The sequence below is a fragment of the Camarhynchus parvulus genome, chromosome 5 (assembly GCF_901933205.1).
Source record: "Camarhynchus parvulus chromosome 5, STF_HiC, whole genome shotgun sequence".
Classification (NCBI taxonomy): Eukaryota; Metazoa; Chordata; class Aves; order Passeriformes; family Thraupidae; genus Camarhynchus; species Camarhynchus parvulus.
Window position 1 is genome coordinate 8,560,332 of NC_044575.1, and position 26,531 is coordinate 8,586,862.

Sequence of the window (26,531 nt, forward strand, 5' to 3'; positions counted from 1 at the left end):
AACCATTCCAGGATTCTGTGATGATTCCATGATTCAAAACAAGCAAGGAGCCTTTCAGCTGGAATCTTGAGTGCTCATGTATAGAAACAAACTCCAAAACTGGGGAAAGGGAGAGATTTGGGAGATAAGTTCAATTTAATTTCCAACCTGACCTCGATTCCTTGTTGTTTCCATGTTTTTTAGGGAAGAGGAACAAAACACTACGGCCTGATTGTGGTTGGGCATTCCCTTGGAGCTGGCACAGCTGCCATCCTGTCCTTCCTGCTGCGTCCCCAGTATCCATCCCTGAAGTGCTTTGCTTATTCCCCACCAGGTGGGCTGCTCAGGTAGGTGTTGGGATACACTGCATCCTGCTTGTGAGGCTCTAGGGAGCAGTGAAATGGACAAGGCAGCCTGGAGAAGCAGAGTGTTTCCTCTGGAATATAGTTGGGTATTCAAGTTAGGATGGCAAATGGCCGCTTTCCCAAATATTCTGGTTTATAACTGAATTGTCCATGGCTCTAATTTTAATGGGAAATGGGTGCAATTTCCTTACTCTCTGCCCCCTCCCGCTGAATAGATGAAAATAAAGGAGATACTTGACCAAGTGCAGGTGTCTGCAGCAGCTGATCCAGTTGTTTGGACTCCTTTTCCAAAGAAATTGGAATTGGGATGTGATTTCTGCCATTCTGCAGCCTAAAATTGCTCACAGGGATTGTTCTGGTTTCCCTCCCTTGGCCGTGGGGCAAAACCAGGGAGAGATTAGTTGTGAATCCCTCCCATTATAAATGGGAACAGACCTTCTGGTCATGTCATTCCCAAACAAAACATCCCATTGGATTGCTGAGAAGTGAGGGAAGGTCTTCCTGGTCCTGACAGACACCATGGGGATCCTTGGAATCAGCTATGGATCATGAGAAGCTTCTTCTGGTAGTTCCTGCACCATATTCCAGGAGCAGCCAAGGATTTTAAACCATCCTGCTGCTGAATCTGGATGCTTGCATTCCTTGTTGTAGTATTCCCAGGTCTTCTGCAGCCACAGAGCTACAGAGGAGGATATTTCAGGAGAGTTATACAACCTTCTGCTGCAAACTTCCACTCCTGGATGCCTTGGTAGCTCCTGACTGGTGTCATGCCCAGGATCATCCCTAGGCCAGTGAAGCAGCCTCTGCCCATGGTGACTGGTTGGGAATATCTCCAGGAAACTCAGAGTGGGAATCTTGATTTCTTTATTCTTGTCTCAGAAGTCAGATTGCTGCAGAAATTTGCCATTTGAATTCTCCCAAATATTGGGGTATTTCATCCTACATTGTAGCCTCAGGAGCAGGAAATATCTTCTTCCTTGGCTGTCCTACCATTCCCAAACTATTGGAAAATGACTATGAAGCATTCAGTTCAAGCATTTCATTTCCCAGCTATATCCAGAGTCTTGTGCACGGGAATGATTAGGCCATAGGATGTGGAGATCAGGCTCTTTTTCCACAAGGCACAAATCCCCAAAGCCTGGAGCAGCTTGGACTGGGGTCTGTGCCCCTGGTTTCCCTGCCACTGAATAGGGAATGAAACGCTGTTTGCTTCTTCTTGCTCCTGTTTCTCTTCTAGTGAGGATGCCATGGAGTATTCCAAGGAGTTTGTGACTGCGGTGGTGCTTGGCAAAGATCTGGTGCCCAGGCAAGTGGAGGAGTGTCTGAATTCCTTCATGAATCTCTGCTGTTCTGTCTCAAATCATCTGTTTCCTGTCCAAAACACTTGGATCATCTCTTCTCCAGCCTCCTCATTTTCCTGTCCTTTTATTGTTCCCTGTGTCACTATGTTTTTCCTGGACACCTTTGTGGGGTTTTTATGGGCAAATCCCTCCTGTTTGAAAGAAAAGGAGGAATGTCCCACCTCTGGAATCCCTCCTTGTGGTACCTGGAATATCAGGTGTGCCACCTTCTTGGTTTCCTGTGTTATCTTGGCCCTGTCCTGGATATGCTGCCACCTCATTTGGACCAGTTTGTCCCAAAATCCCTGTTCCATGTCACCTCATCTCCAAACCAGCTCATTCCTTGTGCCTTGTCATTCCTCACCTTCCTCATCTCCTGGGACATGTTCTGCTGAGCAGGGATTTGGAACAGGAGCCAGGCAACCTGGGATTTACCTGGATGCCATGATCCTGTCCATCCTGTCATCTGCTCAGTGGTGTCATTCAGCTCCAGGAGACTTTCCCAACTCACCCGTTCTGTGCCATCTTTGTTGTCACTTCCCTCCTTCCCTGTTCACTGATCTTATCCTTGTTATTGTCCTGGTAATTCCCTGGACCTCTCACTCCTGGCTCCTGCTCCTCAGTGATGCCACAGCCCACCTCTGAATCCATCTGCTCCATGTTGTATCTTTTTTATGTCCTTTTTAACACAATGCCTTGTTTACTGTGCTCCATATCCTTCTTGTCCTGTTCCCTGCCCAGGTGTTGTGAACACATTTCCCCCTCTTCCATAATCCGTAATTTCCTTTGTTTCCAGACTCACTTCTGCTTTTCCAGAATCACATCTTAATATCTTCCAGAATCACATCTTCCTCTTTTCCATAACCACACCTTTTTTCCAGAGTCACATCTTCCTCTTTTCCATGGTCACATCTTCCTCTCTTCCAGGATTGGGCTCTCTCAGCTGGAGGGATTTCGCCGGCAGCTTCTGGATGTTCTCCAAAGAAGCACCAAACCAAAGGTAAGAGGGAAGAACCAACACCTGGAGATGTCTCTGAGCAGGGATGGGGAATTTTAGCAGCAAGAAGGGTGGGTTTCCTCCAGGCCTCCTCAGGGTCATTATTTAGGGAACCAGAGGAATGATGGAAAGAGCTGGAGAGCTCAGTGGGATCATTCTGGCTCACTTGCTGAAACTTCACCATCACACATCCCAAATAACTGAGCAGGGAATTTTCTGTCTGAGCCTCTTTTAAAGTCTGTATTCCAAGTGTGGATTTTCCTGGCCAGTTAAAACTGGGAACAGGCTGGAAGTCCAACACCTGTGCTTGTCAGAGCATTGGGGTGATGCTGTTCCAGGATAAATGGTCTGCTCATGTCTTGGAGATAGGAAATATGGGAAGTTGTCCCTCTCCAGTCTTTACCATTGCACCAAGATGGAAAAAACCCATAAAATACGAAGATTTTTAGGATTAACACATGATGGAATTTACCTGGAGAGGGTATATAATTGGAAAAGGAAAATCAACTTTCAGAAACATTTGGATCATCTCTGTAACCGGCTTCCCTGTTTTCCTGTCCTTGTATTGTTCCTTATTTATTCCCAGTGTCACTGTGTTTTTCCTGGACACTTTTGTTGGTGTTTCACACACCTTCCTTAGACAAATCCCTCCTGTGTAAAAGAAAACTGGTTTTTTTTGCTTTTCTCTCCTCAAATCCTCCCTCCCCTCTCTCTCTCTTTGTGGCAACAGTGGCGGATCATTGTGGGGGCTACCAAGTGCATTCCCAAATCTGAACTTCCCGAGGAGCCAGAGGAGAACTCGGTGACGAGCAACCGGCTCTGGACACATCCCAGTGACCTGACCATTGCCCTGAGTGCCAGCACCCCCCTGTACCCCCCTGGCCGCATCATCCACGTGGTGCACAACCACCCTGCTGAGCAGTGCTGGTGAGTCCTGCAGTTCCTGCTGGAATTCTTGTGGGAAAACTCTCCCTGGCACAAGGAGGGAGTTACGGAGTGGTTTGGGTTGCAAGGGACTGTGAAGATCATGATCAGGGATACCTTCCACCAGACCAGGTTGTTCCAAGCCCAGTCCACCCTGGATTTGAGCACTTCCAGGGATGGGGCAGCCACAACTTCCCGTGGAAATCCATCCCATTTCCAGTCTCACCACCTCACAGGGAAGTTTCTTCCAATATCTAATCTAAACCAGCACATGGAATGCTGTAATGGTTCAGGTTGGAAGGGTCTTAAGGATCATCCTGTTCCAGCTTTTGCTATGGGCAGGGACACCTTCCATCATCCCAGGTTGCTCCAAGCCCATCCAACCAGGCCTGGAATACTTCCAGGGATAAGGCAGCCACAGCTTTTCTGGACAACCTGTGCAAGGGCCTCAGCACCCTCACAGGGAAGTATTTTTTCCCAATATCCCATCTAAACCCACCCTCTTTCAGCTTAAAGCTACTCCCCCTTTTCCCATTATTCCAGGCCCTTGTCCAAAGTCCTTTTCCTCTTTAGATGATGATTAGCCCATGGATAATCATGTCCCCATAAAGCAGGATTTTGGAGCAATATGTATTTTAACAGCTCCTCTCTCTATTTTTCCTCTTTCTCTCCCTCTGCATCCTGCTGTTTTCACATGCCAAAACACTGCCCTGCTCTTCCATCCCATTTTCCCTGTTGTCTGGACCCCTTTTCCAGCTGCTGTGAGCAGGAGGATCCCACCTACTTTGCCATCTGGGGGGACAACAAGGCCTTCAACGAGGTGATCATCTCCCCGGCCATGCTGCACGAACACCTCCCCTACGTGGTCATGGAAGGGCTCAACAAGGTAAGGCAGGGAATTGTCATCCCAAAAACCACTGGGACAGGCAGGCTTAGCCTGGGAATGCTGCTGGTTAAATACACCAGGCCGTTTATTTTGGAGAAGAGGAGGAAAGGGAATGCTCCTGGTCAGTCTTGCACAGGGTATTGGGAGTGGAGTGTGACGAGGTCTGGGAATGGAATTCCTACAGTCCCAGAAGCTCCTGTTTCCAAATTTAACATCAGAATAACATGAGGTTGGGTGGTGATGGTTCATTCCAGGAGCTGCCATTAAATTGGAGCCCAGGTGACATCCAGGGATGTGTCAGGATTTATCCATCTAATCCTTTATCTCCCTATGCTTCCAGAAGGCTCTGGTAAGTAAGAGGCCAGTCCAGCTGTTTGAAAGCCTCCAGTCAATCCCTGCTGTTCCTCTGCTTTCTTTGGACAGGTCTTGGAGAACTACAACAAGGGGAAAACAGCTCTGCTTTCTGCAGCCAAAGTGATGGTGAGTCCTACAGAAGTGGATCTCACCCCAGAGCTGATATTCCAGAGCCAGCCCTTGCCCAGCTGCCCCACTGTGCAGATCGGAACTGGAGCCATCCCAGTGGACAGAAGGAACAGCAGTACCAAGTAAGGAGAGATTTTATATGGAATATTAAAAATATTAATAAATATCCACAGGTATAGGTCCTCTTCCTCTTGGAGCATTGTGATCCATGTGTATGGGAAGGACAGATCCATGGGCCTTTGTGGGAATTAAAGCTTCAGGATGTCTTGAGGAATGTCAGGGAGAAAAATCCCTTGTGTTGCTTAGGAATTGGACTGCAGCAAGGTCAGGAAAACGTCCTTTTTTTTCCTTATCCAGACAGGTGAGGTTTTCCCAAGGTAAAACTTGGAGCCAAATTCAGTTTGGTTTGGAAGGGATTTAAGGATCATCCAGTTCCAGCCCCTGACATGGCTAGGGACACTTTCTACCAGCCCAGGTTCCTCCAAGCCCTGTCCAACCTGGAACACCATCAGGGCTAGTCCACAGCTTCTCTGGACAGGAGAGAAGGATTTAGTGAGCCAGGAAAAAAGGGAGAAGGGCAAGAACTGGAGTTTGCAGAAGGAGAATCCATTTGTGATATTTCCAGCTGGGAGGACAGAGCGAGAAGAGATTCCCCGGAGTTGTGGATGCCTCTGGTTGGAGGAGCTGTGTGAGGAACCCTCGGATCCTCTAGCTGTTCTGGAATTCTGCAGCCTCGTGTTCTCTGTTTCCTGTTGCAGGAGCAAATCCCATTCGGAAATCAGCCTGGAGGGATTCTATGAGACGAAGCCGCTTTCTCCCGTGCAGAAGGACCCCGTGGAGCTGCTTCTCCTGGACACCAAGGAACGTCTCTCCGTGGAGCTCCAGGACCGCCGCGCCCCTCTGGCCACCATGGAGAGCCTCTCGGACAACGAATCCATCTACAGCTTCGATTCCCGGCGCTCCTCCGGCTTCCGGAGCATCCGGGGCTCCCCCAGCCTCCATGCGGTCATGGAGAAGGACGAGACGCACTGCTTTTATATAGACCCCGTTATCCCTGAGGAAAACCCTTCCCTCAGCTCCCGGACAGAGCTGCTGGCTGCTGACAGCCTCTCCAAGCATTCCCAGGAGACACAGCCCCCGGAAAACGTCCTCAACAGCGGCGGCACCACCCCCCAGCGCCGCTGCAGTGCCGAGGGCACCGGGAGCGACGGGGAGCGCGCGTCCTCGTCCCCTCGGGAAGAGCCGCCGCTCCACAACGGCCGCCTGGCCGACGTTCCCAGTCCCCAGGTGCTGGAATTCGCTGAGTTCATCGACAGCCTCTTCAACCTGGACAGCAAAAGCAGCTCCTTCCAGGACATTTACTGCATGATGGTGTCGGACAGCTCCAGCGACTTTGCGGAGATTCCCAAATCCGTCAGCGACCAGGAGATCCTGCTCAGGGCACAGTACGAGCCCAACTTAGTCCCAAAGCCCCCGAGGTTGTTTGCGGGCTCGACAGATCCCTCGTCGGGAATCTCCGTGTCACCCTCCTTCCCCCTTAGCTCATCCGGAGAACTCATGGATATCACTCCCACGGGTGTGAGCAGCCAGGAATGCCTGGCCACGGACAAAATCCGGACTTCCACCCCTTCCGGACACGTAACCAGCCCTGCCAAGCAGGACGACCTCATGATTTCAGCCCTTTAGTGCAGGGGAAAGGGGTGGAATGATCCCAGTGGGATAATCCATGGAGGAGGCTGTCATCGGGCAGTTGGGATCAGAGGAGACAGCTGGAAAAATCCTTTCTGGGGTGACCCAGTGGTGGTGTCTGGAGGATGGATTGTGCTGGAATCCTGTGCTTGGAGCTGGGAGAAGCTTTGCCCCATGGGGCCTGAGAGGGTCTGAGGCACTTAAAGTTCCCTACCTCAGCCTGTCTCATTCCAGAGGCAGATTCCTTGCCCTGGGGCACCTGCTGAGATTGGGAGTGAGATACCTGGATAGATGGAAGCAGGAGGGAGCCGGGCCAGATCCCTCTCCTCGGGACCGAGCCAGTGGTTTTGGGAAATGAGCGGATTGAGACTTTGGGCCCTGTTGCACTACCAAGGATTCGGCCCAAGATCCAATTCAGCACACTTCCATGGGGATTGCTTTTGTAGGACACTCCTGTTTTAAAGCCATTGGGGCTGTATTCCCCCCAAATCCAGTCTCCCCTTCCCGGCCAGGCGCAGCAGAAATGGGGCTGGCACCGTGGTTTCTCTCCCCCGAGCACTCCTGAGAGGGAAGGACACTGTTCCCAAGAGCCCAATCCCTCTGCCTTTGGCAGAAAGTTCTCCTGGATATCACCCCCATCACTCCTTGGTTCCCTGGACCCCTCTAAGCTGGCGACATTCCCGTGGGACTGCCAGGATTCTCATCTCAGAGCTGCATGGATGTGGATGGATCAACTGCAAGATGCACCTGGCATTATTTTCCAGGCCCCTGTGGAGTCTGGGAGTCTCTCCTGGATCCCTGGGGGTCCTCACACCACCCATATGCAGCATCCACAGTGGATCAGTGCCAGCCTATGTCATTGGGAATTCAGGGAAAAGATGGACTTTTTCCCAGTGTTGCAATCTCTTGTATGTTTACAGAGCTGCTGAGCTGGTTGGAAGGTATTTATTAAGGAAATAGGGAGGCTTTCCCGAAGGAAAATCCGTGGTCATCCTCTCCTTCCCATGCTGTTCCCTCTGGGGACTGAGGGAAGAGAGGATGGCAGGCAGAATTTCAAGCCCCCTGCTTCCCAAGTGGCTTGGATCTGGGGGTAACCACCTGCCCCCTGTCCCCACCTGCACAATTCCATGTAGGAAAGCTTGAGCAAGTTAGGAAAACTACCTGAGCCTCTGGGCCCAGAGGAGCCTGCTCCGCCTCTCCAGGCAGGTTTTCCAGTGATGGGAGCAGGAGGAAAACTACCTATTGTAGGAAATGAAACATTCTTGGGACCTGGAAAAGGCCTTGAATTGCCACAACTCCCCCTCAAAGCTCAGCAGTTACTGATGGCTCTCCCCAGGGCTCCCTGGAAAAGAAATTCCTGGTTTAACTTCCTTAGAATCCTGTGGTTGCTCCCTTTTCCTCTCCTTAGCAGTGCTATTTCCATTGTAGGTGGATGCTGTGCTTTCCAGGAGCTCAGCCCCTGGCAAATCCCAGGCTTCCTGTTCTCCATGTGGGCTGCGGAAGCACCGGGATGGGTCAGGGCTGTGCTTCCCGGGAGCCAGTGGGATCCAATGCCATTGAGGAGCACTTTATAACCACTGTGCATTGATGTAAGTAATCCTGGGTGCATGGAATTCCACTGGATTCTGAGTCCAAGTGCTGATATCCCACTCCATCCAGTGTGGGATGCTCCAGCCCCTGCTCCTTACCCGTTTCAGAGCCTTCAGAAGTGCTTGAAGCGGCCAGGAAAACATTATCCCTGTGGTTTAAGGTTCCAAAGGCGACCTCTCACTGAGTGGAATCAGAGGGAGGAAGCCTCTCTGGATCCAGAGGGATTTGGAGAAGGAAAAATCCTTTTATTCTGAGCAACCAGAAGTTCTTCTTGTTTTTGTAGGTCCTTAAAAAAAGGAGCAGGGAGCAGGTGGTTCGGGAGCACAGCGCAGGGTAAGGAGGAATTCCTGCACTCAGGAAACACTACCGAGGTGATTTTTTGGGAATACGCACAAAAATCTGGGAAGGTTTGAGGGGAGAAGGGGAGCTGAGGGGCAGGGAGGCTGGGGCTAGCGGGCTAGCTCCCCTTCTGGCCCAGGAGTTGGGATAAGGAGCTCATTCCTGCCCTTATTCCCAGCAGGAATTAACCCTTAGCACTAAGGCAGAGCTTGGGATCTGCAAAGCACTTTAAAACACTAAGGAAAAGGATCATCTCTGTCCCTGGGAGTGACATGGATACCTGGGATTAGATGGAACTACTGGTGGGAGGTGCCTCCAGGTGAGGAAAAGTGGGATATCTCCCTACTAAAATGATTCCAGTGGGAACCTGCTGATGTTCCATGGCTCAAATGTTGCACTAGAAAGTCCCTTCCCTGACGTTCCTCTGCTGTGTCCTGAAAGACTCAGTCCTTGGGTGACTGTTTCCTTCTTTGTGCCATTGGAACTGTGTCCCATAGGAATGGCCTTCCCTTGCCCTGACAGGAAGCAGTCTGGAATGCTGCAGGTTTTTTTGCTCTGTGATTACTGGACTTTGGAAAACCTGGAAATATGTAATTCCTGGGAGCTGGGCTTGCCGCAGGTCAAGGAGCAAAGGCACAAAAGAGCCCCTTGAAGATTCTCATTGTATCCTATCATGGATAATTCCTGGTTTTTGTTGACAAACAGATCTGATCCCAGTCCTTCTAAATGAAATCCACATTCTTGGAATTATTTCTGCTTTAAATGTCTCCGTGTCTTGATCCCCATTTCTGTGTCTTAATCCCCAGCATTCCGTGTCTCCATTCCCATCACTCCTTTGCTATCTGGGCATTTGGAAAGGCTGATCTCCCATATCCTCCTGGAAAAGCACACCTGGAATGCTGAAATAAGTGTTAAAGCTGCAGCTACCTCCTTCATCTGTACTGTACATCCTGCTTTCTCTTCCTGCTCTGTCTTTGGGAATACGAAGCATCTCCAGTTTTCCAAATCTTTTGGCTTCTGCTCCTTCCTCTTCAGCTTTGTGCCTTCTGATCTTCGGATATTCCCATGATATTCCAACAGGATGTTCCACCCTCTGCAGAGGCAGTGCTGGAAGTGCCTGACATCCCAGACTGACCAACAGGTCACCCATTCCATGCCTCATCCTTAAAATCCATTCTGATCCTTCTTCCTTGGACTGAGTGACCTTTAAAGGTCCTTTCCAACACTGCTGAGTGTTGGTATTCCAAGAGTTTCTTGGCAGAGGAATGGAGCTGAGGCTCTTCTGCACCAGTAAATTGATTTTATTGTTGCTTTCATTGCAGCAGTGCCAAAAATTTGGGAAGGATCCTGCAGTGCTGAGGATATACCAGCTCTTTTCCAATATTTATCATTGCTTCTTCTCCATTGGGGCTGCCTTCTCCATTTGGAATATTCATTTCCTCCTAAAGCTTCCCTCTTTTCTTTGCTCTCTGTGCTTCTCACCTATTTCAGGAGCCACCTCATCCCTCCCTTCTCTCAGGGTGCTGATGGCTCATTCCACATCCTTGGTAGCACATGGGAAAACTATTCCAAAGCAGTTAGATGAGATTCTTGGAACTTTTTAGGAACTTTTCTCAAAGCAAACCGGATTTGTGGGAGGTATTTTGGTCTGCAGAGGGCTGGGATGGCAGAGGGTGGGGTGTGTGGTTACAGAATTCCAGTGATTCCCAGTTCTATTCTTTTAGGATGCTAGATTCCAGGAGCAGTTGATAGTCCCATGCAGGATTAAAGTGGGAAATCTGTTTCCAAGGGCACATAAGAAGGAGGAGAAGCTCCAAGCGTGGGGATGCAGGGTGAATATCTAACACATTCTCCATGCACTTTGATGTTTTCTCAGCTTTTGCTGCTCTTTTCCTGCAGGCAGATAATATTATTTCCATGGACTCGCCCACACAGCTTTCATTTACAAATTGGGACATAGGAATAATCAGGATTACTCCTGGCAATGGGAATTAGGTAGGATTAATGATTGCTGGAATGGGTGTGTTTGGATTTGTGTTTTGAGGCTGTATCCAAGAGCCTCCATTGGGCAGCACAGCCCTTCTGTGTTTGCCTTGGGAATTGCTGGGCTGGAGCTCCCCTCCATGCTGGGTTTGTCCTTATCCATTCTGGGATATTCTTCCCTTGGCAGTAGGACATTCTGGCTTTGCAGGATAGGAGCAGGAATATTTAATCCCAGTGGGTTTAGGGATAGTGGTTGTAACTGCAGCCTTTGAGTAACATCCAAACATTGCCAAGGGAGGTGTGGATTCCTCATCCTGGAAATATTCCTGGCCAGGTTGGATAAGGCTTGGAACAACCTGGGCTAGGGAAAGATGTCCCTGCCCATTGCAGCAGGTGGGAGCTTCCAAATCATTCTGGGATTCTGTGATTCCCTACTTGCGGCGTTACAGTGCTGCAGGAAAGGGCAGGTTGGAATTCCAGCAGCACCTCTGCATGGATTGCTCTGCTGAGAAATCCCTCTGAAGGAAGCAGTTGGAAAGCACTGCCTGCTTTGTTTCCAGAGGCTGTGCAGTGCTGATTTTAGGGAAGAGCTGCTGGATTTTGGGAAGAGCCTCATTTCTTGTGCCAAAGCTCCCTCTCATGGCTCCTGTGTGGAGGAAGCAATGCTGCATGGATCCTGCTGGAGGCAAGCACGGCCCACCCTTGGCAGCTGTGGGAAGAAGGAGAGGAGGGAATATTGCAGCTGGAAGCTGGCATTCAGTCTGGGAGCCCTTTGCTCTCCAGTCAGACCGACAGGGGAGTTGTGGATGCAGAGAGGGATGGGAAGGGGGCTGGATCAGCAGTCCTTCCCCTTCTTCCAGCTCCAAGGAGCTGCTTAAGGGCTGGAAATTCCAAATAGCCAAGGATTAGGGCAATTCCTTGCTTTGTCATAGGGAATCATCATCAGCCTCCAAGTGCTTTGCTGTCTCCATTCCCATTGGTTTTTTCCATGTTTTTTGAGTTCATACCTCTTGTGCCTTTGTTCTCCCTGGCTTCAGGTCCCAATTTCTGGGATCAGACATCTCCCACCTTACTTTCCCACTTCTCTGGGAGTATGGAAGTGTGGCCAAGGCCTGGCAGGAGCTGCCCTTGCTCCTGAGCTCTCCCATTCTGCCTCAGCCAGGACTTCCCACACCTTCCCACTTTTCCCTGCTGCCTGAGGTCGTATCCAAGTGCCAAACGCAAATCTTGACCTGAGGCAAGCAATTTCCTCCAACCCACACCAAGTCTCTCCCTGGCTCTGGAGCAGCTCCCTGAGAATTTTTCCTGCTTCCCTTGTTGTGTCCAATCCCTCTGACGTCACTGTGTCACATCATACTGCGTGTCCTGACTTTCCCACCATCCCAGCACAACTGTGGGATGAGGGATGACTCCCTGTCTTCACCTCTTGATTCCTGAAAATCCTTGCAGCACAGGAGCAAGCCTTGACACTGTTTTTTCTTTGGATTTCACTTGCCTGCTTCCCATCCCGGGCTTTGTGCAGTTCCAATGGCTCAGAGTCAGAAGTCCCAGCTGGGGTGGCATGGGCCTGTCCTGCCAGGATATCCACTTTTGGGAAGTGTTGTGTGAAAAGGGATCCTGGCAGGGTTTTTTTCTAGGACACTGCCACACCCTTTGGGTCCTCACTTCTTTCCTGGGATGTCCCCAGTGCTTGGTGGTGGCAAAGTGGCCTCACCTGCAGCTCCAGCTTCCCACCTTTCCCTCCACAAGTCCAGGAAATACTCTCGAGCTCCTGTCCTGGCACTACGTGGAATTCCTATTGGCACAGGGATATCTGGGGATGGGCTGTGCCTCCCTGTCTGGAATGTTGAGCCCTGTGAGCCCCTTTCCTTTGGCTCTGCCTCTCTGGAAAAGCCCTTCCTGCCTGTCACCTGTGTCCCATCTTGTGCTGGGGCAGCTCAGAGCAGGATACTTCTGGATTCATTTCCTGCTGGATCCTAATTGCCTCCTTGGAGCTGAAGCCTTTGGCATTTTTGGGAGAAGCAGCCCTTCCAGGGAGCTCCCACTGCTTCTGGCAGGGCTTGGAGCACTTGGATATGCAACTGGGGGGGAAAACAGCCCAGCGTCCTGCGTCCCCATGCTCATCCTGGGAATGCTGCCCTCTGAATCCCTGCTCTGAGCTGCCCCAGCATGAAGATTCCAAGGAAACTCAAGCACTCCTCATGTGCCCTTCATTCTCCACGTGACTTTTTTTGTACCTCTGTACGAAAGATCTGAACTAATCCCGCTGTAAAGAAAGATCGGATGAATTATAACCTAATTCCAGAAACATGGATGTATATAAATTTTCTGTATATTCTATGGCACTCTGTATAAAATGGATGTTGGAAGCATGGCTGGAGTATGTGACTGTTCCCAAGGATGTCCTGGACACGGATGGTTGGGAATTGCCTGAGGTTTCTGCTTTAAAGGGTGGTGAGTGAGGTGGGAAGAACACCAGGAATTGGGTATGTGGCTTTTGGGAAGGATCCAGGGAATCACTGGGGGTTGGTTGTTTCTTCTCCAGCTCTCTCTGCTCTGGATCTCAGCTTTTGGAGTGGGAAAACACTTGGGGGAACATCCAGAGCTTGTGGATTTGCCATCCCATGGCCGGGTTGGAGCAGGCTGGAAGTTGTCCTGGAAGTAGTGGAAGGTGTCCCTGCCCATGGCAGGGGTGGAACTGGATCTTTATGGTCCCTTCCTACCCAAACCATTCCAGGTTTCCATGATCCCTGTCCCTTGAGATGAGTTCTAGGAATTTCTCCTTCTGTGGAGAAGGAAATTAAGGAAGGAACTGGATGCTTTGAGTTATTCCAAGTTAAATTCAACCTGTCCTATAAAAAGAAGGATTTTAGTGCAAACAGAGAATTTTTTTGGGAGTGGATGGGAATGACAGGGATAGAAGAGGAGCATGTGTGCTCTCAGTCGAGGATATATCCCAAATATTCAATCTGTTGGATTTTCCAGCCTGAACAGTGTGGAGATCTCCCCTTTGGATGAACATGAAGGTGCTGGGATCCTTTTGTGAGCCGGGTGAGTCCAAACTGGGATTTTCCCAGTGTCCCACAGGACACGGCTCTGGAGTTGTAAGGCAGGATCTCACTGCCTGAGAGGTGTTGCCAGATGAATAATTCCATATAATTCATATTCTGGAAAAGGGAAAAGCTGCATTTATGGCTTACAGGGTTGGGGAATAAGGGCAGGAGAAGTCCTGGAGCTCGCTGACCAGCCAGGAGAAATCCAGGGAGAAAAGGAATGCCTGGAAGTGTGTAATCCTATTAATGGCTGCGTGGAATTATTTTTTATGGCTGCTCCTGAAGGGACTATCAGGGAATTAAGAGCTCAAAGGTGGCTGAACTACTGAGTTCCTATAAAAATGCCTATAAAAAGTGCTGGAATGTTGAAGTGCCTGATGTTTTGGGATGGTTTTGTGGGATTTTTTTCCCTACCCAGAGCTATATCAGCCTCATAAAAGGATATTGGCTCTTCTGGAAACCCTTCCTCTCCTGGGGAAGGAAAACATCCAACTCTGGCTGCTATCCTTGGGTAAACACAGAATAATCCATGTTTAGGAGAGGCTGCTTTAATTCAGTTTTTAAGGATGAAAATATATGGATATGGACACAGCAGGAATGGGGGATGCTGCTATAAAACCTATTAAAAGCCTTCTTTAGGGATGTAGTTGTGTTTTCCAGGGAGATTCTCCGGCTGCTGGGTGTGTTGGTGGCCTTAGGGAAAAAATCCCAGTTTATTGAGAAAAGTTGTTTCCAATCCATTGCGAAAATATCCAGAACTACAGAAAAAAACCCCCCAAATTTTCCAACAATTTTTGAAGTGTTCCCCAGCAAGCAAAGAAAATGGGGGGAAATAATGGGAATATTTAATTAACCAAAGCTGGGATCTAATTGTTAATTAATTCAATGGAAACCAGCATGGCACAAATAGTTCCTCAGAGTTTTTTACAAGGATTCCAGGTTGTATTTCCATTGGAAAAGAGGGAAAGGAAGCGGTGATCTGAGGGTGATGGTCCAGCTGTAATTCCTGGCCTGTTCCAGCAGCATTTGTATTTTCCTGCCTCCTCAGCAATGTCTCCTTGGATTTTCCAGCAATCTGTACTCATCCTTCCTGCCACAGAACTTCCTTGGAAAGCACATCCAGCCCTTGTGGCCTTGTTTGTCCTGGTAGAGTGGACAGGGGTTTTCCATAGAGCCTGGATGTCCTTCTTGGGAGTGGGTAGGTGACACTTCCCTGCTCCAGGCCTGGGTTGAGTCCTTGCACTTCCAGCTCCAGAGATTTCCCGGGGTGTTGAGGTCTCCCAGGAGCTGTGTTCCTTCCTGAGGATGGTCCTTTATTCCTTGTTGAATCAATGGAGGTGTTCTCTCTGTCTTGGGAATGAACCCTTTGGAGTTAATGGGTAACCAGGCAGGGATTGATCCACACAGGTTTCCTGCCAGGAGGAGATAACCAAGGGAGCTCTGCTTCCGCCTCCAGAGGGGTGGGAGCTTCCCTGGGGGTTGGAAAGGATTTCCCAGAGAAGCTGTGGCTGCTTCATCCCTGGAAGTGTCAAGTCCAGGTTGGACAAAGCTTGGAGCAGCCTGGGATAGTGGAAGGAGTCCCTGCCCATGGCAGTGGATGGAATGGGATGAGCTTTGAGGTCCCACCCAAACCATCTGGGATTTGGGGAATTTGTGCCTGGATTGGGGTGGTTTGTGAGTAGGAGATTCCAAGTATTCCAGCATCTCCAACAGTGACACAACAGCTTCTCTGGGACTTGGTCCTACCAGGAGCAATAGATCTTATATCCATTGGATATCCCTGGATCCATGATCCCAGCTCGGCTGAGCCTCGTGTGAGCCAAATCAATGATTCCAGCACCCTTCCAGAGACTGAGGTGTCCATGCTCAGAGCTGGTGGAAAAACTTGAAAAATGCACTCCAAATCCTTCCAGTCATGCCTGGGAGTCTCAGCTGGAGGTTGGGATGTGGGCAGGGATGAGGTAAGGGGGGGAGAAATTCCTGAATTATTGTTTTGTTGGAAACTGGACTTTGAAATTCGGCGCCGGAGGGAGCCCCGGCCGCACCTTCCATAAGTAATATCCCGAGTAACATCTCTCCACCCCTTCCTGGCTCGTGCTGCCTGCAAGCCACATGGGACAGGGAGAGCAGGGTTTGCAGGGAGCATGACCCAGAGGGGATTGGGAAGGGGAGAAATGTGGGAAATGTGGGGGGCAGGAGAAAGGAAAACCAGTGAGGGACTGGGTTTGGACCCACTGGAGCTGCCTCCCTATGGATCAAAGCAATACCTTGGATTTTTTGGGATTCAGAGCTCTCTAGGATCCTTTGGGAATCACATGAGTCCATCCCTGAAGTGCTGCATTCCCAGCTCACTGCAGGAAGGGAGCTGGACCATCCCATATGGATGAGGTTGGCTCCATCCCTTGGTGTGTTTTTCCACTGGGTCTTTTCCCTTTAATCAGGTCTGGGAAGGGAGACAGCAGCATTCCTTGGGAGTGGGAGCTGAGCAGGACTGGCAGGCAGGAGGAAAACTCAGGTGAGAAGGATGTGGATCATCCACACCTCAATTTAGGCACCAGGGGAGGAAGAAAGGTGGGAAGGAGCAAAGATTCCTTAGGGATATGTCCAGAGGAGGGAGTTCTGGAAATGGCAGCCACTTTGTGAGGGCAGAACCCTCAAATTTGAGGATTTGAATCCTTAATGAGCCATTCCCAAAGGGATTTTCCTTTCTGGTAAGGGGTGTGTGGCACTCTGGAGCTGTCTCATGAGAGGTTGGGATGTAGGAATGTTGACATTGTCCCTAAAGAAAGGAGGGAAGTGTCCTATTTTTATTGTAAATTAGTTGCTCCACAGGATTTTACACTTTAGGATGGGGAATCCCAGGCCAAGACCAACATGGTCAATCCAGAGGGATCCAAATCTGGGATCCTTTCCGAAATCTTTTGATCATCCCTGGACCCATATATATGGTTCAATGCCATCACAGGTAGGAACTTGTGGAAGTGTTGGTGGAACTGGATGGGCTTTAAGGTCCCTTCCCACCCAAACCATTCCAGGATTCCATGATCCCTGTCCCTCAAGATCAGTTCTAGGATTCTGTCCTTCAGTGAATTAAGATAGGAATTTGATGCTTTGAGTTATCCCCAGTTAAAGTCATCCGGCCATATAAAAGAAGGATTTTAGTGCAAATAAAGTTGACTACCAGGGAATTTTTGGGAGTGGATGGGAATGACAGGGAATAGAGGAGGAACATGAATGCTCTCAGTCAAGAATATATCCCAAATATTCAATTATGTTGGGTATGAGTCAGAATGGTGTGGAAATCTGCCCTTTGGATGCTGGGATCTTTCTGCAAGGAAGGTGAGTCCCAAATGGGATTTCCCAGTGTCCTACAGGGTGAGGGACACAGGGACATGGCTCTGGAATGGTAAAGCAGCTTCTCATGGCCTGGAGCTACTCCCAGCTGAAGAATTCCATGGATGAGCTTTAAGTTCATTCCCAAGGCAAACCATTCCAGGATTCTGGGATTCTAAATCACAGAGTGATGGAATGTGATTCTACAAATCAAATGATGATTTTATGAATCCATGAATATGGGAAATGATTCCATGGATTCCAGGATTCTAAGTGACAGAATCATGCATTCTAGGATTCAATATTCTGAGTTGGAAAAGGCCCCCAAGGATCATCCAATCCAATTCTGACTTTAGTGCTGGGTTTAATCTTTATTTAAGTAAAATATTACAGACCAGCATCTAACAGGGTGTAGGCTGGGCTGGCGCTTGGTTTCCCAGGAAAAATCCATTTTCCCTTAATTTCCTTTCCTTCCCACGCAGCTTGTGCCCGAAACGGGGGGCTGAGAGCAGGAACAAGGGGAGCAGGGAATAACAATTGTCTTAATGTGGAGAGAGAGAGAGGAGAAAAAAGGGCTCGTTCTCTCCATCCCGAAATAATAGACCCATTACTGTCCCCGATCCTCAATCCCCCTCCTCTCCCGGGAGAAGAATTGGTCACTGCACAGCTGTGGGAGCAGGATAAATATATTTATATATCCCGGAGAATCTGCCCTTCTCAATTGGGATGTGGGGCTGGACAATCCCTCATTGTGCCCTGGCTGGCCCGCAGCAGAAAGGCCCCACAGTTTGGGGCTGGCAGGGCCCCGGCGCTCCGAGAACTCGGAACTTCATGGACATTATTCCCAGCGGGCCCTTATTTGTTTGATTGGAGTCATTATGGGGTGGGAGGGGTGGCGTGGTGGGGGGGGGGGTGGTTATTGGGGATTGTGGGAACATCTGGGGAGAACAAACCACAGCTGGGCCTTCCCCTGAGGGGGCAGGGGTTGGGGTTTGGGGCTGGATTTGGGGCTGGATTTGGATGATTTAGGGCTGGATTTGGTGATTTAGGGATGGATTTGCTGGTTGGGGCTGATTTAGGGTGATTTGAGGTTGGATTTTGGTGGTGTGCAGCTGGATTTGGATGATTTGGGGCTGGATGTGGATGATTTAGGGCTGGATTTGGTGATTTGGGGCTGGATTTGTTGGTTGCGGCTGATTTAGGGTGATTTGTATTTCGGTAGTGTGCAGCTGGATTTTGATGATGTAGGGCTGAATTTGGTGCTTGGGGCTGGTTTAGGGTGATTTGGGGGTGGATTTGGTGAATTGCAGCTGGATTTGGTGTATGGGACTGGTTTAGGGTGATTTGGGGATGGATTTGGTGAATTGCAGCTGGATTTGGGTGATTTGGGGCTGGGGTTGGGTGATTTGGGGCTGGATTTGGATGATTTGGGGCTGGATTTGCTGGTTGGTGCTGATTTGAGGTTGGGTTTTGGTGGTGTGCAGCTGGATTTTGATGATGTAGGGCTGAATTTGGTGCTTGGGGCTGGTTTAGGGTGATTTGCAGCTGGATTTGGTGTTTGGGGCTGGATTTTGGTGACTGTGGCCTGGTTTAGGGTGACATGGGGCTGCATTTGGGTGATTAGGGCTGGATTTGGTGATTGGCGCTGGATTTGGTGAATTGCAGCTGGATTTGGGTGAATTGCAGCTGGATTTGGTGTTTAGGGCTGGTTTAGGGTAATTTGGGGCTGGTTTAGGGTGATTTGGAGCTGGATTTGGGTGATTTGGAGCTGGATTTGGGTGATTTGAGGGCTAATTTTTGGTGGATTTAGGACTGGATTCTAGTGATTTGGGGTAGGATTTGTGACTGCATTTTGGTGGTTTGCAGCTGGATTTTGGTGATTTAGGGCTGGGTTTTCTGTTTGGGGCTGGTTTAGGCTGATTTGTGACTGGATTTTGATGACTTAGGGCTGGATTTGGTATTTAGGGTGATTTGGGGCTGGATTTTGGTGACTTGAGGTTGGATTTGGATGATTTGGGACTGTTGTAGGGTGATCTGCAGCTGGATTTTGGTGATTTGCAGTTGGTTTTGTGGTCTGTGGCTGGAATGTGAGGCTGGATTTTGGGGATTTCCTGGTTTTGTAATTTGTACCTGGATTTCAGTGATTTGTGTCTTTTTTAAAAAACAGGATTCCGGTGATTTGTGGCTGGTTTTGGAATTTCTGGGAGGATTTTGGTGGTTTGTGGTTGGATTTCGTGCCTCAGGGCTGGTTTTATGAACAGGTTTGCTGGTTTGTGGCTGCATTTTTGTAATTTGTGGCAAGTTCAGTGTTTTGTGGCTGGATTTTTGATGGTTTGTGGCTCTTTTTTGGTGCCTTATGACTTTGGGGGCAAATTTTGGTGCTTTGAGGGTGTTTTTCAGTGATTTCTGGCCAGATTTTGGTGGCTTGTGGCTGTCTTTTTTTTGGTGCCTTGTGCCTTTGCTTTGTGGCAGATTTTGGTGCTTTGTGCACAAATTTTGGTGTTTTGTGAGGAAGGGTTGGTGCTTTGCGAGGGATTTTGGCGCTTAGTGCACACATTTTACTGCTTTGTGAGGGGTTTTGGTGCCTTGTGGGCAAATTTTAGTGGTTTGTAGCCGTTTTTGCAGTTTGGTGGACAAATTTTGGTAGTTTGTGCCTGCTTTTTTGTTTTGTTTTCTGGTAATTTATGGCTCCTTTTTTTGTGCTTTGTTCACAGAGTTTTGATGCTTTAGTAGCCAGTTTTTGGGGACTTTAGTAGCCGGTTTTTGGGCTTTAGTGGCTGGTTTTTAGGGTTTTAGTGGCTGGTTTTGGGGCTTCAGTAGCCGATTTTGGGCTTTAGTGGCTAGTTTTGGGGGCTTTAGTGGCTGGTTTTTGGGGGCTTTAGTAGCCAGTTTAGGGAAGGTTTACTGGCTGAGTTTGGGGGGCTTTAGTGGCTGTTTTTGGGGGCTTTAGTAGCCGATTTTGGGGACTTTAGTGGCTGGTTTTTGGGGCTTTAATGACTGGTTTTGGGGGCCTTTAGTGGCTGGTTTTTGGGGGGCTTTAGTAGCTGGTTTTTGGGGCTTTAGTGACTGGTTTTGGGGGGGTTTAGTGGCTGGTTTTTGGGGGCTTTAGTGGCTGGTTTTTAGGGCTTTAGTGGCTGTTTTGAATGGCTTTAGTGGCTGGTTTTTGGGGCTTTAGTAGCCGTTTTTTGGAGGCTTTAGTGGCTGCTTTTTGGGGGGCTTTAGTGGTTGGGTTTTGGGGCCTTTAGTGTCTGTTTTTTGGAGGCTTTAGTGGCTGGTTTTTGGGGCTTTAGTAGCCGTTTTTTGGGGGCTTTAGTGGTTGGGTTTTGGGGCATTTAGTGTCTGTTTTTTGGAGGCTTTAGTGGCTGGTTTTTGGGGCTTTAGTGGCTGGTTTTTGGGACTTTAGTGGCTGGTTTTTAGGGCTTTAGTAGCCATTTTTTTGGCTTTAGTGGCTGGTTTTGGGGGCTTTAGTGGCTGGTTTTGGGGGGCTTTAGTAGCCGGTTTAGGGAAGGTTTACTGGCTGAGTTTTGGGGGCTTTAGTGGCTGTTTTGGGGGGCTATAGCAGCCGATTTTGGGGGGCTTTAGCAGCTGGTTTTTGGGGCTTTAGTGGCTGTTTTGGGGCTATAGTATCTGGGTTTTGGGGCTGTAGTAGCTGGGTTTTGGGGCTTTAGTAGCTGATTTTGGGGGGCCTTAGTGGCTGGTTTTTGGGGGCCTTAGTGGCTGGTTTTGGGGCCTTTAGTGGCTGGTTTTTGGGGCTGTCGTAGCCGATTTGGGGGGGCTTTGGTTGGCTGGGTTTTCGGGCTTTAGTGTCTGGGGTTTGGGGGCTTTATTGCCTGTTTTTTGATGGCTGCTTTTGGGGCTGTAGTGCTTGTGACTTGGGGCGGTTTTTTGGCGGCTCGTGGCCGCTTTTTAGTGCTTCCTGAGCAGGTATTTTTGCTTCGCAGGTTCCTCCCGGTGCCTCGCGAGCGTTTTCAGGCGACTTTCGGCAACCTCGCGACTCGGCGGCGTCGCCGAAGCCTCCCGGCGGGGGTGCCCCGCTCGCGGTGCGGGGCGGAGGAGGAGCAGCGGGCGGGGAAGGGCAGGCACACGGGGAAAGAGGGAGGGAAGCAGGGAAGGAGGGAGGAGCGGCCGCAGCAGCCCGAGGAGTCCGGGGCAGCGCTCGGCGGACGCCGATGGGCATCGGGCGGCCGCGCTGGGCAGCGGGAGCCCGGCGCTGAGAGCGGGGCTCGGCGCTCGCACGGGGCTCGGACGGCGCTCGGGGGTCGCGGCGGGGCCGCCCGGGCCGGGGCGATGCCCCCCTGCAGCCGCTCGGACTGAGCCGGGGCCGGCCCGTGCATGGCCCAGCCATGGAGGTGGTGGACGAGACGGAGGCTCTGCAGCGCTTCTTTGAAGGTAACGGGGGCAGCGCCGGCCCGCTCCGGGATCAGCCTTGGAATGCGCTGGGAGGGAAGGGAAGGGAGCTTCAGGCTCATCCAGTGCCACCCCCTGTCCTGCGCACGGACACCTCCCGCTAGCCCGGGTCGCTCCCAGCCCCGGCCAGCCTGCATTGGACACTGCCAGGGATGGGGCAGCCGCAGCTTGCCTGGGAAACCCGTCCCGGGGCCTCAGCACCCTCACAGGGAGGAATTCCTTCCCAACATCCCGTCTAACCGTGTTCTCTAGCAGTGGGAAGCCATTCCCCCTTGTCCTGTCACTCCAGGCCCTCTGTCAAAGTCCCTCTCCAGCTCTCCTGGAGTCCCTTTAGGCGCTGGAAGGGGCTCCAAAGGTCTCCCTGGAGCTTTCCCTTCTCCAGGCTAAACAATCCCAGCTCTCCCAGCCTGGCTCCACACCATCCTAGCCAGCTCTGGAATGGCACAGATCCCTGTCCAGGGACAATTGTGCATCCTCCAGTGCACACTGTGTATCCCAGGCTGGATATCCTGGGAATTGCGTTGTGCCATGCCTTGGATTCCCACTGCCACCCCAACAAGGACCTTGGAATGTCCCTCACCATCCTTGGAGCAGGAGCAGGCTCATGGCAGTGGCTCTGGCCTATGGATCCCAGACCTTTCCTGGATCCTTGTGGACACTGCATGGCTGTGGATCACTCTCCTTCCCACCAGGATGGAAAAGTGGTTGGCACGAGAACTTGGCCTCTGTTGGATGAAATGTGGTTGCTCATGGCTGACCTGGGATGCGTTGGGAGCCTGATCCCATTGTTGTTCCTGCCTCGGCTCTGTGTTCCCTTCCCTGCTCTGGCCTTCCTGGCATGCTCTGCTCTTCCTTGTGGAGTGGCTGGTTCCTTCTCTTTCCCCCTCGTTGCTTTGTTTCCCTCCCTTGTTTTCCAGTGGTTCGCTTGCCAGGCCCAGGTTTAGTTGCCAGGGGCTGTGTTCTTTGGGATGAGCCCCTGGCACATGGAAGTGCTGCTTGAGGGAATAATGTGCCCCTCCTGGCAAGGCTCTGTTGCCCCAACAGGTCCTGGGGTGGATCCCGATCCATGGGTCAGCTCTGGAGCTGGGATTCCCTTTGGAGCAGTGGGATTGTGCAGTGAGCCCCCAGAGGTAGCTGGGGCAGGACAATGGTGTTCCTGTGGATTCTTTGGCTGGTAGAAGGATTTATCCTGGAAAGTGGGAACAGAAGATGCTCTTGAGAGCAAGTGGAAGCTCGAGCTGCTTCCTCCTTGCTTCCCCCTCTCCTGGCATCCATGTGACCTCTCAGTAAGGCATCTCTTTTTCAAAGGGAAAAGCATCCCCTGTTAGTTCCAGCCATGATCCCAGATTCTCAGGAGCCCCAGGATTAGCAAGGATGGGAAGCCTCACCACGAGGACTCTTATCAACCACTCCCAGCCCATGTTCCCTGCAGCCTTCTGGGGCTTCCTTTGGTTTTAGGATTTCCCTTGGGCCAAACTCCTAAATCCTCCTCTTCCACTTCCCTTCCTGGGGGTGCTGAGCACCTCCCAGGAGTCCTGCAGAGCTCTGGCTCAGCATCCCAATGTTATTTATGGACCAGTTCTGTCTCTTCAGTTGGAGGCATGGAATTTTTCCCTTTCCCCAGAGCATCTTTATTACAACACAGAGATTTCTTTCTTTTACTGTTTTCCTGTTCTTTCTGGATGCTGGGGGTAATCCTGCTCGAGCAAGATGACTCCAAGAGATCCCTGACAACCTCAGCCATCCTGGGATTCTTCCTCTCTATTTTCTTCCTTTCTTTTTTCTTCCTTTTCTCCCCCTTTTTCCTCCTGCTTTCTCCCTTTTTCCTCTTCCTTTTTCCCTTTTTTAATCTCCTTCTCCTTCTTTCTTTTTCTCTTGAATCAAAACCATCCTGTCCCTGTAAAAATCCAGGACCAAGGAAACTGTGCCTGAAGGATATTTCTTACCCTCAGCTATAAAATCCTTCTTAAAACCTCTGTGAGCCAAATATTCCATGGAGCACGACTTTGTTTGGGCAGCTCGATCCCTTTCCCGCTGTTATTCCAGAGCATCTGTTCCGACAGGGAGCTGGAGGGGGAGAAGGGAAGAGAAGAAAGTTTTGCCACCAGGAATTGCTGCTCAGTTTTTCCTTCTTGTGCCAGGTTTAATTGTTATGCTCCAAGGAATTCTGAGGCCAAAGTGATCCTCTGGTTTTTTGGGAGTGAAGGTCAGGGCCTTAAATCATGGCATGAAGTTGGATTTACTCTGGAATCTGGCCCTCCTGAGGAATTAATGGTTTTTGGATGTGGTAAACAATAGATCTGTTAGAATTTAATTATTTACAGGAATGAATTCATTATCCCATCACTCCTTTAAAATTTATCACTGAATTCCCATCATCAGGAAATCATTTTCCAACCTAATTTTCGCTTGGAGTGAAATATTTTCTTCTTCTTATGGATCATCCCACCCTGAAGAGATTTCTTCCTTCAGGCTGAGAAGCCTGGAATAACTTGGGAATTCTCATTCCTTTGCTTGACTCTGATTTTCCCAGGATCTGAGCTTGCTGTAAGCAATCCCTGAAAATTTAGGCAGAATCCCTGAGCCCTTGGTATTTCCCAGTGTCAGACAAGGATTAACCGGGCTCCTCATGGAGTTGTTTGGGAGTGTGGGCTGTGCTGGTGGAGCTGGGGAAGAACTGGTGCCTGTGCTCATTCCAAATCCTGGAATTTGGCTGGTCCCATCTGCAGAGCCAGGCTTGTTTTGGGAATCAGATGCTCCCAAAATCTCAGGTTGGGTTGGTGCCTCGAGTTTTCTTGGCTGTGAGAGATGGACCTGGATTTTCCTTGGTTTTCCTTGGTGTTTGCTTGGGCAGGATTTCCTTATTTCTCTGGGTATCCTTGTTTTCCTGGGTATCCTTTGTTTTCCTGGATATCCTTTGTTTTCCTGGGTATCCTTTGTTTTCCTGGATATCCTTGTTTTCCTGGATATCCATATTTCCTTGTGTACTTTTGTTTCCTAGGTATCCTTGTTTTCCTGGATATATTTATTTCCATGGATGTCTCTGTTTTCCTGGGTACCCTTTGTTTCTCTGGGTATCCTTGTGTCCCTAGATATCCTTGTTTTCCTGGATATATTTACTTCCATGGATATCCGTGTTTCCCTGGGTATCCTTGTTTTCCCAGATATCCATATTTCCCTGGAATGTGGCTGTCTGCTCTTTGAGGGTGAGATCTGAGGTGTGTGAGGATGGAGAAGCAGAAAAGTGATGGGAAGGATCCCAGGCTTGGCTCTGGTATTTGGGATGGGCTAGGGAAAAGTTTATGAGGGAAAAGATGCATTGGGAATAACTTCACACTTTCCTGGGATGAAGGTGCTGGGAATGCAACCCTGCCTTTCCATATTGAGTGTCCTCAAGCTGGGCTTCTCCTGTGTTGGGAAGATTGTTGTTGTCCTCAGGCACCTGGTGGAATTTTTGAGGTTGTCCTATGCAGGGCCAGGAGTTGGACTTGGATGATCCTCATGGATCATCCCTTCCCACTCGGGAATCTTCCCAAACTCCGTGGTTTGTGTTAGCACAGCTGATCCGTGTGTTTGGAGGTGCCCAGGACCATCCTGCTGAGGAGAGCTCAGGCAAAAATCCTGGAGCAGCGAGCGTGGGATGCTAGGGGGTTCTGGCAGGGGAGGGAAAGGAGATTTCCATGGGTTTGGGAGTGTTCCTGGAGCATTTGTGTTTGGATTCAAAGGAGAAGGAGGGAGTTGACAGCGTCTGACCCTTGGCTGGCATCCTGCTCCCAACCTTTCCCGTGCTCCCGCCCGCCCCTGCCTCAGGGAAACGCTTACGCCACAGCTCAGCTATTTGGGATCCCTCTCCCGGCTAATTTATGAGATAAGGGCTCAGGGAAGAATGTACAGCGGGAAGGATGTTCAGAGCGGGGCCGGCGGGGGCTGGGAAGCGGGAATTCGGGAAAGGAGCAGAGAAAGGAGAGTGAGCACTGGAGGTTGAGCGGGTTTGGGGTCGAGGTGGAGCTGGGAAAGACAAGAGCTGGTTCAGCAGACGGGGAAGGTTTCCATGAAGGTTATCCAGCAGCTCCAGAGGTATTCACGGAGCACAAGTGGCTGGAGCACTGGGAATATTGTCTGTGGAGCAGCCATGTGTCTGTGCAGGGCTTGCTGGGCTGTGTGTGCACAGGAATCTCTGAGCTCGGAGTGACCAGGAGCGGATGGTTTTGCCTATGGGAATGTTTGAATGTGTGTAATCGTGGAATCCTGGAATGGTTTAGGTGGGAAGGGACCTTAAGGATCATCCAGTCCCACATCAGCAGGGACACCTTCCACTATCCCAGGTTACTCCAAGCCCCAGCCAACCTGGTCTTGGACATTCCAGAGATGGGGCAGCCGCAGCTTCTCTGGGAAATCCATTCCAGGGCCTCACCACGCTCCCAGGGGAGGATTTCTTCTCAATATCCCATCTAAACCCTCCCTCTGTAATCCACAACTTCTCTGGACAGCCTGTTCCCATGTTTTTGGTGTTGGTAATACTGCTGGTGATTTTGATTGTGGAGCACTTGGTGCCTGTGAGGAGGAGGTGTTGCCCTGCAGGAAGAGGTTTGGAACATTTCCCTGTTTTCCTTGGAAGAAGGAGTATAGAATACTGGAGCTGAGGCAGTGAGGTGACCCCAGGACAGCTGGGACTGCCCCTTGTCCCCCATGCTGGGCCATAAGGTGGATTTGGTGGTGGTGGGAGTGAGTGGAGAAGGAATTCGCTGGTCAGACTCGTGCCGGTGTAAACCATCACATCCATGAGAATCCAGGAACTGCTTCCAGGTCTTCCTGTTGCTTGGAGGAAAACTGGGAGCAGAAGGGGCAAGAGGCCAGTGGAACCTGGGGGATCTGTCCTGGTGTCCCGTGTTTTAGTTTTCTGGGCTTGACATAGAAATGCAACTACACGGATCAGAACATCACTTTTCATGGAATGCCTTAAAAAAATGGCTCTTTTGGGGCTTCCTGCTCACTCATCACCCTCTGCCTGCCCCCAAATCCATTTCCAAGGCTGGATGCTGGAGAGAGCTTTTCCCACACGGAGCTGCTGTGGCAGGGGGAGAACACCTTGGAAAAGCGCAGCGTAATCCCAGCCGGGGGGGGCTCCTGGCTGCGGGAGGAGCGGCTGGGGGATGAGGTATG

The 26,531-nt window shown here is 50.3% G+C and overlaps 2 protein-coding genes across 2 annotated transcripts in view; both read left to right on the forward strand.

Annotated features, from left to right (window-relative positions):
- Positions 1-12,940, forward strand: part of DAGLA (diacylglycerol lipase alpha) — a 34,723-nt gene extending 21,783 nt beyond the window's left edge. The window contains exons 14-20 of the mRNA XM_030949658.1: positions 184-326; positions 1,582-1,650; positions 2,612-2,684; positions 3,412-3,608; positions 4,362-4,491; positions 4,915-5,096; positions 5,733-12,940. Coding sequence (XP_030805518.1) covers positions 184-326; positions 1,582-1,650; positions 2,612-2,684; positions 3,412-3,608; positions 4,362-4,491; positions 4,915-5,096; positions 5,733-6,660 — 1,722 coding nt within the window. The 3' untranslated portion in view covers positions 6,661-12,940. The remainder of the gene's footprint in view (positions 1-183; positions 327-1,581; positions 1,651-2,611; positions 2,685-3,411; positions 3,609-4,361; positions 4,492-4,914; positions 5,097-5,732) is intronic.
- Positions 12,941-21,304: 8,364 nt separating this feature from the next.
- Positions 21,305-26,531, forward strand: part of LOC115903992 (DNA-binding protein SMUBP-2-like) — a 19,153-nt gene continuing 13,926 nt past the window's right edge. The window contains exon 1 of the mRNA XM_030948995.1: positions 21,305-21,350. Coding sequence (XP_030804855.1) covers positions 21,305-21,350 — 46 coding nt within the window. The remainder of the gene's footprint in view (positions 21,351-26,531) is intronic.